The following is a 16,999-nucleotide window of genomic DNA, read 5'->3' on the forward strand; positions in this document are numbered from 1 at the left end:
CTCTCTCTCTCTCTCTCTCTCTCTCTCTGTCTCTCTCTCTCTTTCTTCTGACTCCTTTTAATATTCTTGCTCTGGCTTCGTTATCTACTAGCTGTACATCCCTGAGCAGACAGACCTCTTCCCTTCCATGATCCTCAATTTCCTCATCTCTAAAATGAGAATAATAGTACTATTAACCCATAGGGTTTTGTGAATCGTTAATGAAATAATGTTTATAAGCCCTTAGTGCAATTTCTGACTCATAGAAAGAACTCAATTGTTTTCTTGTTGTTTTTATTTATTATTTTCCTCAAGGTTATTAGACTAAGGTTAGTAGATTAAGAATCTGGGGCCGGCCCAGGGGCTCAGGCGGTCCGTGCTCCTAACTCCAAAGGCTGCCGATTCAATCCCCACATGGGCCAGTGGGTTCAACCACAAGGTTGCCAGTTCAACTCCTCCACTCCGCAAGGGATGGTGGGCTGCACCCCCTGCAACTAGCAAAGGCAACTGGACCTGGAGCTGAAGCTGCGCCCTCCACAACTAAAATTGAAAGGACAACAACTTGACTTGGAAAAAAGTCCTGGAAGTACACACTGTTTCCCAATAAAGTCCTGTTCCCCTTCCCCAATAAAAAAAATCTTAAAAAAAAAAAAAGAATCTGAGTTTTAGAAGGGGGGCTTGGTCCTACTTATGATGAATTCAGGGACTTCATTTGAGATGTACCTAGGCAAAGGAGCTTAGTAGAAACAGCATGAATTTCAAAGGAACTTGAATTCCAGTCACTGCTCAGCCCCTCATGAGTTGTATTACCTTGGCCATTTCGGCCTACGTCTGTATTCTGCTTTTAAAACGGGCACAATAATTTGCTCCTGACTTCATCTAGTGGCCATAGGGATTACCTGCCTGGCACATTGTCCCATATTCAAGATGAGTTTGTTTCCCTCTCCTCTCTAGTCCGTTCTCTCTGAGTCCTAACCCTCTGCTTCCCCGGGGCGAAGGGGCAGTGTTCACCCTACTCTTTGCTGCATGCCAGCACCTGGGCACTGCCTGGCCACAGGGAGGGCGTTCCATGAAGGCTCGGGGAAATAGACAAGTCACCAGCACTCACACAACTACGCGTGTAAGGTGTGGATGCCTTTCTGTTCCCTGGGAGCCCCTGCGTCAGGCAGGAAGCCGTCTTGTTGATGGTACCAGCCTGCCTTCCTCCATCAACAGACCCCAAAGTTTCCCCGGAGCCTGAGGGCGTGGGGCGCGCGGCCGAGCCCGCACCAATGCCTGTGGCTCTGCCTCGCCCCCCTGCCCGCCCTCCCCTGAAGCTCGCAGCTGGCCAATTGCAGCCCTCTGCCGGCGCTGGCTTTCTTCCCGCCCCGGCCGCCCCCCCCATCCAAGCCCGTCCCTCCTCAGCCCTCCGCTGCCCTGCTCCGCTCCAGGCGCGCGGGCTTCGCCGAGAGCGCAGAGCGGGGAGCCAGCGCCCGGCACCCCGATCTCCCGGGACCCTGCCCTCGCTTGGCTGCTCCCGGCCTCGCTCCTCCGGTTCCTCCCGAGAGGAGGCTTCCGGCGTGTTCCTCGAACTTCATTTGAAAGGGAACCGGTGGGTAGGAAGACGGAGCAGGGCGAGTTATGGACCCTGTGAGTAAGGTGAGACCGAACGGGGCAGGGCAGCTGGTCCTGGGGACCCCGAGGCTCCGGAGATGCGCCCCAGCCCCTGCCTCATGCTTTCCCTTTCTCTCTCTTGTCTCATTCGCCCATAGCTGGCCTCAGCAGGCACCTTCCGGGCGCTGAAAGAGCCCCTTGCTTTCCTGCGAGCCCTGGAACTGGTAAGTAGACGCTTCTGTGCGGGGAGGGGACCCAGGGGGCCCACCATCAGGCGAAGAGAGGTCGGGTGAGGTGCTATATGCTTGGTTCTGCTCAGAGCTGGGGTTCAATCTCCCTATTTCAATCCTCCCCACTCGCAAGGTGCCATTCCGGAATGGCGGGGACAGGAATGAGGGACCCTTTGGAGGCGGGGGTGTGGACGAATTTTTGCAGGCGCTTAGACGAGGTGTTATCTCACCTCAGCGCTCGCAAACGCGCGGTGTCTGATGAAAGAGGATTCCGCGGGAGATGGAGATGGGAGGGGAGCTGATGGAGGGGCTGCCGCCGGGGTCCCTCTGCTCACCTGGACTTTCTCAGGGGCGAGGGCCTGAGACGAGGGACGTGGGGCTGAGCGGGGTAGCTGGGAGGACTGAGCCAACCTCAGAAAGTTGGTCAGCACCGGGACAGCTCTTCGCCTGGGCTGGGACGCTGGAAGCGCTGGGGTCAACTGCTCCGCTGCAGCTCCAGCGACAGAGAAGCTGCGAGGCTATGAAAGATACTGGGCTGGAGAGTGGGGTTCCTTCCTTCCATGTTGTAATTTCTCTACTCTGGCCAGTCCTAGCGGACTCTTTTGATTTTTACTGGAAGATCTCCCCAGCCTTCTTTGTGTAACATGCATCACTGACTGGGTTTTGGGAGATTATGTTACTCTTAGATTTTGCCCCCTTAAAAAAAGAACAATTGATGACAGTCGTATGTTAACTTGTCTGTTGACAGAGGAGTGAGGCAGAGAAACTCACGGGGCCACAGAGCAGTATTAGTGGTGTTGGCTTGGGTGATGGTTATTCAGAGTGAAATCTGCAGGTCACACGTTCCCTCTTGCTAGGAGCTCTCAGAGGCAAGCGAACCTTGTGAACAGAAAGTTCAAAGCCCGTCACGTAGCATTAATCACAGGCCCTACCACTGACTAGCTGGGAAATTATGTAAGAGTGTGTTCTGCTCTCCCAGATCTTCCTTCCGAGGGCTATTGTCTCGGTCTGGCTTTACAACGGTGGTGCCTGTTTACATGGGTGATGTACAGGATAATCGTTATTTGCAGACCTGCATAAAAATGCATAAATATATCCATTTTGACATATGTTAAGACTGCATTTGCAAATCTTGAGCTAGAGGTTCAGGAATGCCTATTCTAAAACTGTTTTCCTTACAGCTCACTAAGTTGAACAAATCGAGCAGCGCTCACAGTCCAGGAAACTTTCAGTTGTCTCAGAATTCTGTCCACATTCATTCCTTCAGCCATCTAATAAACATTCCCTGTGAAAGAGTGGTGTCTTTGATCAAAATAATAGCTCCATTGCCAAGCCATTGTCTCTCAAAACAAAATTCAAAGACCTGACATAATTTTTCTGACATAAACTCTTGTCTCACATTGTCATTTACCTGAAACGTTAGTTTGTATTCTCTTCAATCCTCTTACATTATTTTATGCCACTACTCACCACACAACCTCTACTGATAAATTTCAAAGGCTGGTAAACCTGGATGAATTTGTTTAAAACGCAGATTTCTGGACATTAATCAAAATCTTGAGAAGATGAATGCCCCAGAATCTGCATTTTAAACAAGTTCTCTGGATAATTCTTGTGCACAGTGAAGTTGGAGGACCACCTCCCTAAGCTCCATCCAAAACTCAAAAGCATTTTTCCCCATAAAGACTTCGCCATTTCTGTTCACAGTGTTTGCAATACCCTCACACCCACAGCCTAGGAAAAAAAAATGCTTGTCTTTTAACCTCAGCTTAAATACTACCCCCTCAGTGAAGATTTCTATCATGTTTACTCCTTTCCATATTCTCTACTGAATTCTTCACCTCATTCTTTGGGTTTCCATTTCATTTCATTCATTCATTCATTCATGAGAATTTATCATATTGCATTACAGGTGTCTTTTTCTTGTGGGGGGGGAGAAAGAGAGAGAGATAGAGAGAGAGAGAGAGAGAGAGAGAGAGAGAGAGAGAGAGAGAGAAATAGAAAAGTTACTACATTTATAGTCTTTCCTCTCTCTCTTCTAGGTCTCTAAGGCTCTAAGGAAGAAGGGCTTTTGGTTTTTAAATCAGGTATTAGCCTCTCATTTGTGGACGAGAACCTGAATAATGGACAAAAAAAACCTTATATACAAGTAAAATAGTTGATCAGCACTTTAAAAGAACTAAGGTGGCGATATGAAAGCAGAGAGATAGAAGGTTAGTTGCTGAGAAAGTTTAACACGGTGGAGAGAGGGAAAGAAAACATGTTTTTTGTGCATGCAGTGATGTGAAAAGCCACTCTGCGATATCCTTTCCTGCAGGAGATCTTGGCAATGAGAGAGAGTGTGATCTCTTAGATGGCAGAACATTTGTTCTATTTGTCTGTTTCCCACTAGTGCTTTTCCTAGTGCTTGGTGAACAGTAAATGATCAACCAAAAGTGTAAATCTACAATGACAGAACACTGAAAATATCCCAGTTTCTCCAGTTCTGTGATAGAGCATCTTTAAAGTTGGTAGTATTTAAAGTCTTTAAAGTACAGTCCTTTTGTTTTTCAGTATTTATGCTGTAGAAATAAAAGTGTGTGTAAAGAAATATGTTCAAGGACATTTACTGCAACAGCATCTGTAGAGGAAAGAACTGGAAACAATTAGTAAGTCCATTAACAGGACAATAATCCAAGTATGATTCAAACATGTAGTGAAATATTATACTACCAATAAAAAGAATGAGTTACATTAAAATGCATTGACTTGGAGGTCAATATATATAATTGTGTTTGATAAAATTAAGTGAGAACAATTGAGTTTTATTTTTAGTATTTGATAAACTTTTCAAGTGGAACAAAGTGATTTTCATTTTTTAATCAACATGTGGAAAATTTGTTCAATAAGATTTCAAAGTAATGTATGGAGTACAATACTATTTGTAAAAAGAAAACAGTTTTGTGTGTGTGTGTGCGTGTGTGTGATTTGCATAAAGTATAGATGTATATTACTGAATTGTCAGGATTGACTTTTTTCTGAAGGGTATACTTTGAGGTGCAGAGGGGAGGGAAAAGGAAAAGGTGGAGGAAAGCTGTGGTGTGCTGGAAGAATCACAGGCATATCACTTGTCCACTCTTGCACATGCGAGTAATTCTTAAAAATAATTCATATTTTATTAATTTTTTTATTAGTTTCAGGTGTACAAAGCAACGTAATAGTTAGACATTTACACCCCTCACAAAGTGATACAATCTACTACAAAAGTAATCCATATTTTAAATGATTTCCTGTGTATTGGCTATGTAAAGTGGTATTACTTCTAAAAGTGTCCTCCACTTTTGGATTTATAGCCTTAGGGGAAAAATGTACTTTATGTATTCTTTGCTTATGATGGGCTCATGGATACAGTAGATTTAAAGTCTCATAACATATAAAAGTCAAGCCTTCGGGAAAAGCTTTAGCTAGTTTCAAAGACTGAGACAGAACTCCCAAATCCTTAATCTCTACTTAAATGAGATCAGGGACTTTTCACTAACTGATGGGTCAAAACCAAAATTCAGGACACAGCACTGACTCTGGTATTCTATGATGTTAAAATAAGTCCAGCAAATCTCTTAAATCAGCATTTGGAAATGGATATATATATATATATATAGTCTGAATTTACCCCATTTCTCAGACTTACTCTGAAAAACTAAGCTGGTATAATCCTGTCTTCCACTTATCATTTTTATTTTGCTACTTCAGTACATTGCCAGTAGGACTTTGGTGTGTGTTGTTTTTTTGCCCCTTTTAAAACTTTTGTTAGCACATTCTTTTCTCTGGTATTTACAAGGCTCTGGATTTGTACCTGTGGATTCATGTGCAATGGATTTTGGGGAACCATTGTCCCCAAAATTTTGGGGATTATGGGGAAGCATTGTCCAGGACCAGAACTGGTGCAGCTGTTAGAGAATTGAAAGGACTTCAGCTCCTCAAAATACGTGCTTGGTTGGCACAGTTCTCCCACACAGAGCTGCGTGTACAGATTCTGTCTCTATAGAATTAACTGCTGGATCAACTTGCCTGATTCTTCTCATTCTTATTTTTGATATCCATCCCAAGTTTGTTATACCATTTCTGCTACAACCCCTGGACCTCACATCTCCATTCTAGCTTTCCTTTCTGCCTCTCCAAAGAAGGCCAGCTAATCCAGAGATGTGTCTGTCTGATATATGAGGTAAAGGTCTAATTGATCTAAATGGAGGCACCTGTTTCACATAATCTTCATTCGTGAATCTAAATTCTGAGCAATGTTTCTAAGCAACCATCATACTGCTTACTTGATATTGACAGCATTTATAATAAAAATATGACATGATATAATATAATATAATTAATGTACTGTAATATAATTAATGTAATGTAATATAATTAATATAATATGAAACAATAATAGTCATCATTTTAAACCCCTAATGAGAAAAGTAGCAATAGCTATACTTCAATGCTTTCCATACATCATCATATTGAATCTATATGACTCCAACATTCCAATTTCACCACGAAGCTCAGGCATGTTAACAAACTCATCAAGGACAAAATTGCAGGAATGGGCAAAGCCACGATTTGAGCAGTCTCACTTTAACTATATTCTCTTAAATGCTACACTCTTCTGCTTCCCTTAAGGTACCTTATCCTTAATCTTCAAAGAAAACCTAGAAGACAGATACTATCCTATTTTGCAGTGTTTATCTCACTCGATAAGAAAGATATTTGAAATCTTTTCTGGAAATGCCAAAGAGTGTTTGTATTTAAAGACAAATTCAACAGATATCGATTGTCTTTTATATTAAGTTTTATTTTCTGTTGGTTATTAACTAACCAAGGTAAAGTAGGTTCTTAGTAAATATCAGTATCTTTCCATGTTATATATGTATTAAAAGATTTTGATTATAAAGCCAATAATTTCATTTCATTTTCTGACCTTTTTTTTTTTTTTTCCTTTTTTTAAAACATTCTGTGTGCATGAGTCAGGCAACTTTTCTTTTTTTTTTTGGTAAGTATAAACCAGATAGGGAATTCTAAAATACAACTTATTTAAATCATGAGCAGCAATCTGCGACTGAGGGTCTGATGTAATTTTAAAGCTAAATTAATATTGATTTAATTAACTTTCTAGCCTCACAATTAGTGACAAAAATCATGTGCAATTGGAATATGAATCAATAAATACACTTTTCCTAAATAGCCATTTCCCAGTGTGATAATGGATTTATCACTTAAATGCTTTTCTGAGTTTATTAAGACAGCTGGTGTTGGGCCCACAAGTGCAGGAAAAAAAGAGGAAAATATTCCTTATGAATTTGAATCCTAATTTTATTCTTCACTAGCTTGGTGACCATGGGCAAGTTCTTGAACTTCACCAGGTTTCATTTTTCTCATCTATAAAATGGACTGATAATAGTTCCTACTTCAAAGAGTTGCTATAAATGATTAAATGACTTAATCCAAGTAAACAACCTTGCACACTTCCTAGGCTATAATAAGTGCTCAACAAATGATTATGAAGTTGATGACGATGGTGGTGATGATGATGTTTCTGGTGATGATGGAACAGGAGGAAGTAGAAATCCATCACGGGTAATTTAGAACATTATGACTAACTGGTTGCAAGTTAGAGTCTTGGTAAAATTCTGAAGTAGAATACCTGTATTCCTCTTGCAAGCACTTCTTTTGAGCCTCTCTACCTCTAAACCATGCTGCTGTGGTTATTTTTACCACAATAGGAGTGACTCCAGGGGTTTGCTCCTTGGAATATTTGCATTTGGAAGAACATTCCAGAGAGACCAGTGTGGAGCCTAAAGGAAAAGGTCTAATGGAAGAATTACAGGCATTTTGTTCTCTGGAATTTTTTTCTTGAGTTATAGGGAGAGAATTTTCCTGAAATTTCTCAAATTATAATCCACAGACATTGCCTACGCTGGAGAAGTTACAGTGTAGCCAACTGAATTCTCCAGGTGGAGGTCCTCATAGAGTCAAACTTGGGCACTTACTAACCACACCCAGGGGTACCTGGCCCGTGGGGTCTCTCAGATAGGAATAAGGGATGAACCCTGGGCTCGTGCTCAAGGAGAGGCATCATCCTTAGTTCTCTGTTCCCCAAAAGATTCACATCTCTCTCTGATCCAGGTGAGAACAATAATCATGCGGTAGTAGAAAAACAAAATACTAGAAAGTCTCTAAGGAATGGGTCTGCAAAACCACTGCCTTCCTTTGAGTCTTCGTCTTCAACAGGCATGTGTTTCACCTTGGTTGTATTTGTAATGATTCTTGTTCACTCTATTACCTTAATATTCCTTTGAGAACCTCAGTTTCCTCACCTGAATATTGGGGACTGCCTACCTCTCTCCCATAGTGTTGGAAATTTTAAGTGAGGTTAAGTATGTAAAACACTTTTTAAACTATTGAATATCCTCCAAAAGTAAAGATAATTATGATCATGATGATGGTGATGATAAATAAATACCTTTTTCTAACCTAAGTGACTCTGAACTCCATGTAATTGCCCTAGAGGTTAAAGGGAGGCTTGATGTGTGAGAGCCTGATCCCTACACAATGAGGGGCTGAATCTTCCCAACCACTGTCTACCCTCTAGCCTCTTCCCCAATCTCTTTGGTGTCATTTAAACCTAAAAGAAAGAATGATACTGGAAGTTGAAACTGATGCATCATAGAAATTTGGGGAGGTCCACCCTCACCCTTTTTTGCTGTCATATAGAAAACTGATTTCTTGCTCTGTGCACATTTCACATTTCTTTGAAGTTTGGGGGACCCGGTAATGTTTTTTTGCTGTTCGGATGGACTTTTGCATATGCTACTTCCTTTGCTTGGAACAGTCTCCCTCACCCTTTTCGCCCACTCCCTATTAGCTGGAAAATTCATCTTGTGCTTTCAGGTGTCACCTTACATGTCACTTCTTTTGGAAGGACTTCTCTGAGTAGGGAGGCACCACTTAATGAAGCCAACCTCTGAATGGCTCCCAGAGCACACTCTGTAGTGACTTGTTTACATTTTAGCTCCTCAACCAGACTAGACGCTTAGTGAGGGCAGAATCTTGTTTGTCTTGTTCATCAGTACATTCTAATTATCTAACTTTGTGCTTGGTATATAGTAGGAACAACTCCAGGGGCATTCACAAATCCCACCAAAACACCCAGGTACTAGGTTCTTAGTAAAGGAAGTGATTGATTGAAGGAAATGAAGGAAGAAAGAGGGAGTAAAGAGAATGAACAATGAATAAATGAATCTTTGAGAACACATTGGATGTGGTGTAAATTCCCTTTCATAATCTCCATTATGGACAGGAATTATAAGGACTCCCATAGAAACAATCATTTAGCTGTTGCTCTTAGTTGGAGAGGAGAATAAATCACATAGGTTGACTCAACTGTCAAGGAAAGGAGGCAATTGCAGGCATACACACTGCCCAATAGAGGAGGAGACCTCTTGCAGAAATAAAAGTGTGAGGACTGAAACAGCCCCAAGCCTCACGTCGTGGGTTCAAGGCTGCTAGTATTGTGTCTTGGCCACTATCCTGCTTGCCCTCTTTGTGTATCCCCTTTCTGCTTCTCATTTAGCTTATTCTTCCTGTGATTCTAATCTAATGTCCTAAGAGAAAGCACGTGATTAGCTCAGCTAATATGTTTTTCAGGTTGGACACGACTCAGCCCCAGGCCACATCAAGCTATGGATTGGTTACCCATGTGTAAATGCCTACTGCTGGTACTGAATAAAAATGATCATGAGATTCAAAGCATGTCCCCCCTAGACTGTTCTTTCATCTGGAGAAGTAGGAGGGAGAGTTCTTCATGTAGTGGGCACATTAGGCTCAGGGAGAGATTTACGTGTCTGCAGGAAGAATAAATGCCTGTTTTCCACCAACACTTATCCCATTAAGGTAGCACTGGCACTTTTCTCAAGGGGAAGATATTGCAATTTTGAGATTTGGGGAGCAGCATTCCTGGAATTCTCTCTGATGAAGGGATCATTAATGGATTGACACTGGTGATGTTATCTCAGGGGTGTATCTTGGGCCCTTCAGTACACGGGTGTCCACCAGTTTGTGCCATCTTGTCCATCACTTGAAAAGCCACTTCCTGAAAGGAGTGGTGGGGCTTTGCCTAGTGATGAGATAGCCCATTTATGAAGGAAAACGTATTTCCAGAAACCACATGCACTTCATCTTAGTACATAAATTACGTTCTTGTGCTTATTAATTTGGTAGAAAATAGGAAAACATATGAGTAAATGTGTGTGTGTGTGTGTGTGTGTGTGTTTAAATATAATATTCCCTCCAAATTAAAATTTTTGTCTTGAATATTTACTCATGGAAGAGTCATTGGCTTTCCTGGTGTGAAAGGTGCTATATGTGTAAGGAAAGGGAGGTGAGGAATTAGTTGACAAGCAAGACCCCGGAAGGCAGCATGAAGAAAACTGGAAGGCAGCATGGGGCTTGAAGGAGCATGGGCTCTGGAACGAGCTTCTTGTCGGAATCCTGGCTCTTCTTTCTAGAGGTGGGACATTGGCCAGATTGCATAATTGTGCTGATCCTCAGGTCCATAGCCGTCAAATGAAGATCGTAAGAGTCGTGTGTTTTGATGGCTGTGAGGGTTAAGTAAGATAGTGCTCATAAAACCTCTGGCAGTCTGGTCCATATTAAGGTCCCTTAACTATAACGAAGGAGGACGTTGTTAAAGATGGTGATATGATATCCACAAATGCGATTTCCTACAATTTCTAATACAATATAAATATAAAGTTTGTTCAATAGGACAATATTATTGTCCTATCCTTTTTTGTTATTGGTTGTGAGATGATCATAAAATAAACATAAATAATATTAACACTAATATATAAAGACAAACACTTTTCTATGTGCTATACATATATTATTTCACATAATCTCAAAATTACCTTTGAAGGACCAAATAATGAAGAAACTGAGGCCTGGAGAAGTCAAATAACTTGCATAAAGTCATGCCAGTATGTGATCGAGCCAGGATTTGAACCCAGGCAGTTCGATGGCAGACTCCTTGATCTTAATCATTTTTCCATGTTCTCTTCCGTAATAATGATCACTTATTACCAGTAGGTCTTTTTTTTTTAACCTCTATTCCCCTTCACCTCTCCCCCACTTTTTAATTTTTCAATTATAATTGATAGTCGGTATTATTTTATATTAATTTCAGTTGTATTGCACCGTGGTTACACATTTATATAACAAATGTATAATTGATCTCCCTGACTAGTCTATACCCACTTGGCACTATCCATAGCTTTTACCCTATTATTGACTATATTCCCTATGCTTTATTTTATATCCCCATGACTATTTTGTAACCACCAATTTGTACATCTTAATCCCTTCCCCTTTTTTACCCACCCATCAAACCCCTCCCATCTGGCAACCATCAAAATATTCTCTGTATCTATAGGTTTGTTTCTACTTTGTTTGTTTGTTTATTTTGTTCTTTAGATTCCATATATAAGCAAAATCACATTGCATCTGTCTTTCTCTGTCTGACATACTCCATTCAGCACAACACCCTCCAGGTCCATCCATGCCACAGCAGATGGCAAGAACATTTCCCTTCTATGGCTGAACAATATTCTATGGTATGCTCGTATATGTACCATATCCTTTCTAGCCATTTATCCATCGATGGACACCCAGGAGACCTCTACATCTCAGCCATTGTAAACAGTGCTGCAATGAACATATGGATGCACACGTCCCTTCAAATGAGCATTTTGGGTTTTTCAGATAAATACCTAGAAGTGGAATTACTGGGTCCTTTTTTATCTCTTGTTAAAACCTTTGTTTTAAAGTCTACTTTGTCTGACATAAGTATTGCTACAACAGATTTTTTCATTTGTTGCCATTTTCATGAAATATCTTTTTCTATCCCTTTACTCTCAGTCTGTGTGTCTTTTGATCTGAAGTAAGTCTCTTGTAGGCAGCATATGTAAGGGTCTTGTTTTCGTATCTATTCAGCCACTCTATCTCTTGATTGTAGCATTTAAAGTTATTGTTGATAGGTATGTAGTTATTGCCATTTTATTATCCATAATTTTGATCATTGTGTTTTTCCATCTTAAAGAAGTCCCTCTAACATTCCTGGTACTACTGGTTTGGTGGTAATGAACTCCCTTAGTTTTTTCTTGACCTACAAGCTCTTTATCTGCCCATTGATTCTAAACGATAGCTTTGCTGGGTAGAGTAATCTTGCTTGTAGGTCCTTGCTTTTCATCACTTTGTATATTTTGTGCCAATCCCTTCTGGCCTGCAAAGTTTTCGTTGAGAAATCAGCTGACAGTCTTATGGGAGCTCCCTTGTAAGTAATTAAATGCTTTTCTCTTGCTGCTTTGAAGATTCCTTTTTGTCCTTAACCTTTGGCTTTTTAATTATGAAATTTCTTGGTGTGGACCTTTTTGGGTTCATCTTGTTTGGGACTCTCTCTGCACTTCCTGGAATTGTACGTCTGTTTCCTTCTCCAGGTTAAGGATGTTTTCTGTCATTATTTTTTCAAATAGGTTTTCGTTCCTTGAAAGGTGAAGGGGAATGGGAGATTCAAGTTTCCAGGTACATAACAAATAAGTCATGGAAATGTAATGTACAGCATAGGGAATATAGTCCATAATATTATGACAGCATGGTAGCATCAGAGGATTGCTGAACTTATCATGGTGATCACTTCTTTAGGTATGTAAATGTTGAATAACTCTGGTGTACACCTGAAACTAATATAATATTGTGTATTAGCTATATTTTAATAAAAATATTTTTAAAAGAAAAGAAAAATAAATAATAATAAGTGTATACAGTTGATAATCGTAGAATCGAGATTTGAATGTAGAGTGCCATGCTTCCAGTGTACTTAACCTAGACATTATAAAGGAAGAAAAGGTTTGATTCTCTCCCAGAGATCTGATTCCTATGGGAAAAACCATCCTAGCCAACACACTTGTCATCCATAGTCCCAAATAAACCAGGGTTAAGATTGAGGCAGAAGCCCAACCATTTGGCCAGAGAAGTGGTATCTATCAGGGAAAAATTCACCAAGACAGTGGTTTTGATTGAACCCACTTATTTGTCTCAGTTAGGTAGTGAATTCTGTCATAGGAAGACAGAGCAAAATTCTTCAGTTCTCTTTACATTTCAAAGACAGGTACTTTTTTAGAGCAACTTTTTCTTATGAGTGAATAAATGAAAAGATAGTTTTGATTTGAATTGAATTGATATTATTTTATTTACATAAATCAGAACCACTGTGGAAAATACTTAGAAAGAGGCACGGGACTGTATGCTCTCTGCCTTTCCTGTTAGTCAGTAATTTCTCTGCCACCCTGTAGCCCATCCCCCATCTGCTTGTAAACATGCAAAGATCCTTGAGCTTGTAAATGTTTTGTTTTTTTGATTTTTGGAGGGAGACATGCAGTTTCCTCTCCTATTTTGGTTAGCTTGCCTCTGAAGAACCTGGCTCTCAGGCCCAAGGCCATCTGTCTGGTGGGCTTAACGGCCAGAATGCAACCCAGGTCTGCTGGAGGCCAGGCAGATAATGTGTGAGGATGCAGGATGCAGGCCTCCATAAGAGGCGATACTTGTGACAAGAGGTACATGGATTTCTGCCTGTAAGAGCAGCTGCTTCTGCTCTAGCTAATTATTGCTGAGCAGGAGCATAGGCTCAATGTATCTGTATACTTCCATTTTTCTTGAGAAAACAGAAATAAGGATTTTGGTGCTAATCTTGAGAGATTTTAATGTTATAAATGTCTTCCATTTTCCAAACATTGTGAGGCCCATTCTTTGCAGAATAAACAAAACATGGCTGAGTTTTTAATATGGCCCACAGTTTTCACACTATCCTAACTCCCCTGCCCCCAGGGTTTTGTCTGTATACCCCCAAGGACCTGGCCCAGTTCTTCTTGCACAGGAGTTTCTGAGAAGCCGTTTGTCTTGTGGATGAATGGGAACTTCGGTGTTCAGAAATTAACCCTAGCTTGGTTTTTGTAACGATGGAATTGGTGAGTCCAAAAGTCTCTTTTGCCTTCTTTCAGATAATATAAATTTATTTTTCACTAGCTATCTAGGAAGCATAAAAATATGTGGACTGTGTCTTCTTGGGCCAAAACCTTAATGGGAATGGAAGCAGTGGCACTTCTCAGCAATGTAGGGTAAATGAGTAACGCAGCTCTGGGTACCAGATAATGCATTGAAGAGAAATGAATTTCTCAGTCAATGTAACCTCAAATAACTCTGTTCATAAAAAGTGCAATTTAATTGTTGTTTAAAGAATCAATGAATAAATGAATCCTAATGCGGGATGATTGTGAATATTTATCTAGAGTAGGATGGTCTGACAGAACATTCGGCAATAAGAGAAGTGTTCTATATCTTTACTGTCCAGTACAGTAGTCACTAGCCACATGTGCTTATTGAGCACTTAAAATTGAGGAACTGAAAATTTTATTTTATTTATTTTTCATTTATTTTAATTTAAATAGCTAATGGTTACATATTGGACAACATGAGTACAGAGAATGAGCTCATCTATCTGATTTGCAAGGGCAATGTGCTGAACTTCGGTTAATGACTTAGGTAGGGAATGGCTACTACGTAGTAGGATATATTCATTGTGAAATCGTTCTGTTCTTTAAAATACTCATTTTTACATTTATTTTTCAACACACATCACACGGTTGGTATTGGGAAGCTTTTTAAGTCAACTTCCAGATATTTATTAGATGCTAAATTTTCCAAACTTTACCAGTTCTTTAGCTTATGCTTTTCATGCATTTTATGTATTTCCATCTATTCAGGAATTTTATACATTTTACATTAATTTTATACATTGAAATAAAATATAAAACAAACTAATAACCCTTTTTTATTGGCCCCCAACATGAAGCAAGATGACAGTTGTTAAAGTTTGTACTAATTTGTTAGCATAAGAATATCTCATAATAATAGCTATTATTATTTGTTAATGAGGATATGCATTTTATTTGGGAAACAGACTAGATATCCTACAAGGATTTTTTGATATTATGTGATGCAGAGAAATTAAACAATTTCTTCAAGGTTAAGTTATCAAGAAATCATGCTGAGACATTTAGTCTATGATTAGCAAGGTAGTATGCTCATGTTTTAACAGTGGCCATATGAGCAGTATCATTAGCATTCAAATATGCATTTAAGAGGAATAAGAGCATGTTAAGCAATTAAAAGAGTAACAGTGGCAAGCAACAGTGGTACTTACGCATCACAATGGTGGGGTCAGCCTTATGAACAACACCTGGGCATGTGCAATTCCATGTATCTCTCACCCTCATTTAGGTCAGCCATAGACAAAATGGAACTTTAGAGATGGCCTAAGTGTCCTAGTTATGCAGTGTCTTAGTTTGGATTCTCTTGAGGGCAACACCTATGTCAAAGGCAGTCTCTATGAGGGTAGTGATCCCAGGGAGCAGGAATGAGGGACCAGGGGAGTCCCTCAGGGGATGGAGAAGGAGTACCAACATAAGGGTACATTAAGGTATTGGTCATCCTTGCGGGAGAATGTCGCTGAAACTCGTATGGCTTCCTGAGCATACTCATGCAATGTGTTTTAGAACTACCTAATGTGGGGACAAAAGGGTGAAACAGTAACCTTTTGGTTACCATTTCCCACTACCATTTCCCGTCTCTATTTGAGTTTCCCAAAAGCAAATGCTGAGGAGTAGTTTATTTGGGAAGTAGTTCCAGGAAACACTAGTAAAAGGGGTGGAGAAGTAATACAGGGAATGGAATGGAAGTAAGGCCATCTAGGACACTATAAAGTGTCACTGCTATTTGCCAACTGCAGCTTAATCCCACCAGGAGAGTCTGGGGACCAGTGTAGAGTATTCATTGGCTATAATTGTGTCACCTGGCTACTTTTATGTGCAAAAGAAGCTGGGAGATGTGGTTTGTAGTCGGGCATGTTGATACCTCCAAAAGGGCTGTTGTTAAGGAAGAGTGGTCCTTGGGAAGGAGTTACCAGTCTCTGACACAGACACACAACAGATATTCTTCAGATAGTTGCTACATCCTCCACTTTGCTTTGACTGAGGTATATTTTGTGTGTTGTTTTGTTTTGTTTTTAAAGAATCCATTTTGATCCTTCAATGGACCAGAGATCATTTCGTTGCAAGTAACAGTAACCCATTCGAACTGATTTTGGGGGAAAAAAAGGTAGGATATATTGGAGGGAATCAGGGTTGTCAAAAAGCAAGAGTTTAGTCAGGCTTCATAAGTGAGAGTGAGGGAGAAGGAAAGGAGATCTGGGAGCTGGGAAGTCAGCAAAGAGTTTTTCTGCATCAACTTACTGGACCCTTATTAAACCTGCTCTTTGCTTCATTTTGTGTCTTGGCTCCATTTCTCTGGCTTTTACTGTGAATATCTCACTCTGCTTTGTTTGTATTTTAAGAAGAAAATAATCTGCCACTAGCTCGATTCTAACCTCACAGTGTACGTGCCCAACACTGTTGCTCTTGGACAAATTCTCCAGAGAGAGAAAATGGCTGACTCAGTCTCACCTCTGGGATGGTTCAGGTTGGGTTCTATGGCCAGATTTGGGGAGAGAAGCAGAACCACGTAGTATAACAGAGGCTAGCCAATGTTGCGGGGAAGGGAGATTCTTCTAAAAGGGGCAATGAGTGGGGAGAAAATGGTTGCTATCTCTACTTCACCAGTAGGAACTTTTTTCAAGTATGAGAAAATATGAAGTTCATAAGAAATCAGCTTCCCAGGCAGTTGATAATGATGGTGGTAGTTTCATAATTATTGAGAAACTAATACAAATGAGGTATCTCGGTATCTCTGTGGGTGATGACAGTCGCTTAGATGTTGGGGACACTAATCTTCATTCTATCTCCTGTGCAGCAGGATGAGGCATTTCCATGTTTTCAATGTAGCCTCGTTGAATTCATTAATCATTAGAGGTGCTTGGTATTAAAATTAGCATCAAATTATGATTGTCCTTGATTGCAGAATTGGGATGTTTTTTACTTGTGGTGCTCAAGAGTGATTTGGATATATTTTTGATAACTGTTCCAAGTTTCTCTGCCATTTTCAGAAGAACTCTTCGCAGAAGAGCTGGTGGGGGTACACAGGGAGAAGGAGGAAATATGACTTGCCTCCAAATGATGCCTTGC

At 40.5% G+C, this 16,999-nt stretch overlaps 1 protein-coding gene across 2 annotated transcripts in view; it reads left to right on the plus strand.

The window, feature by feature from the left end:
• The first annotated feature begins 1,367 nt into the window (after positions 1-1,367).
• The window catches only part of SYNPR (synaptoporin), a 296,080-nt gene continuing 280,448 nt past the window's right edge, over positions 1,368-16,999 (plus strand). The window contains exons 1-2 of one of the 2 annotated variants that reach the window (XM_033131550.1): positions 1,368-1,617; positions 1,731-1,796. In XM_033131550.1, coding sequence (XP_032987441.1) covers positions 1,600-1,617; positions 1,731-1,796 — 84 coding nt within the window. In that variant the 5' untranslated portion in view covers positions 1,368-1,599. The remainder of the gene's footprint in view (positions 1,618-1,730; positions 1,797-16,999) is intronic. The other variant, XM_033131551.1, reaches the window with a different exon arrangement.

Source organism: Rhinolophus ferrumequinum, chromosome 17, assembly GCF_004115265.2.
Source record: "Rhinolophus ferrumequinum isolate MPI-CBG mRhiFer1 chromosome 17, mRhiFer1_v1.p, whole genome shotgun sequence".
Classification (NCBI taxonomy): Eukaryota; Metazoa; Chordata; class Mammalia; order Chiroptera; family Rhinolophidae; genus Rhinolophus; species Rhinolophus ferrumequinum.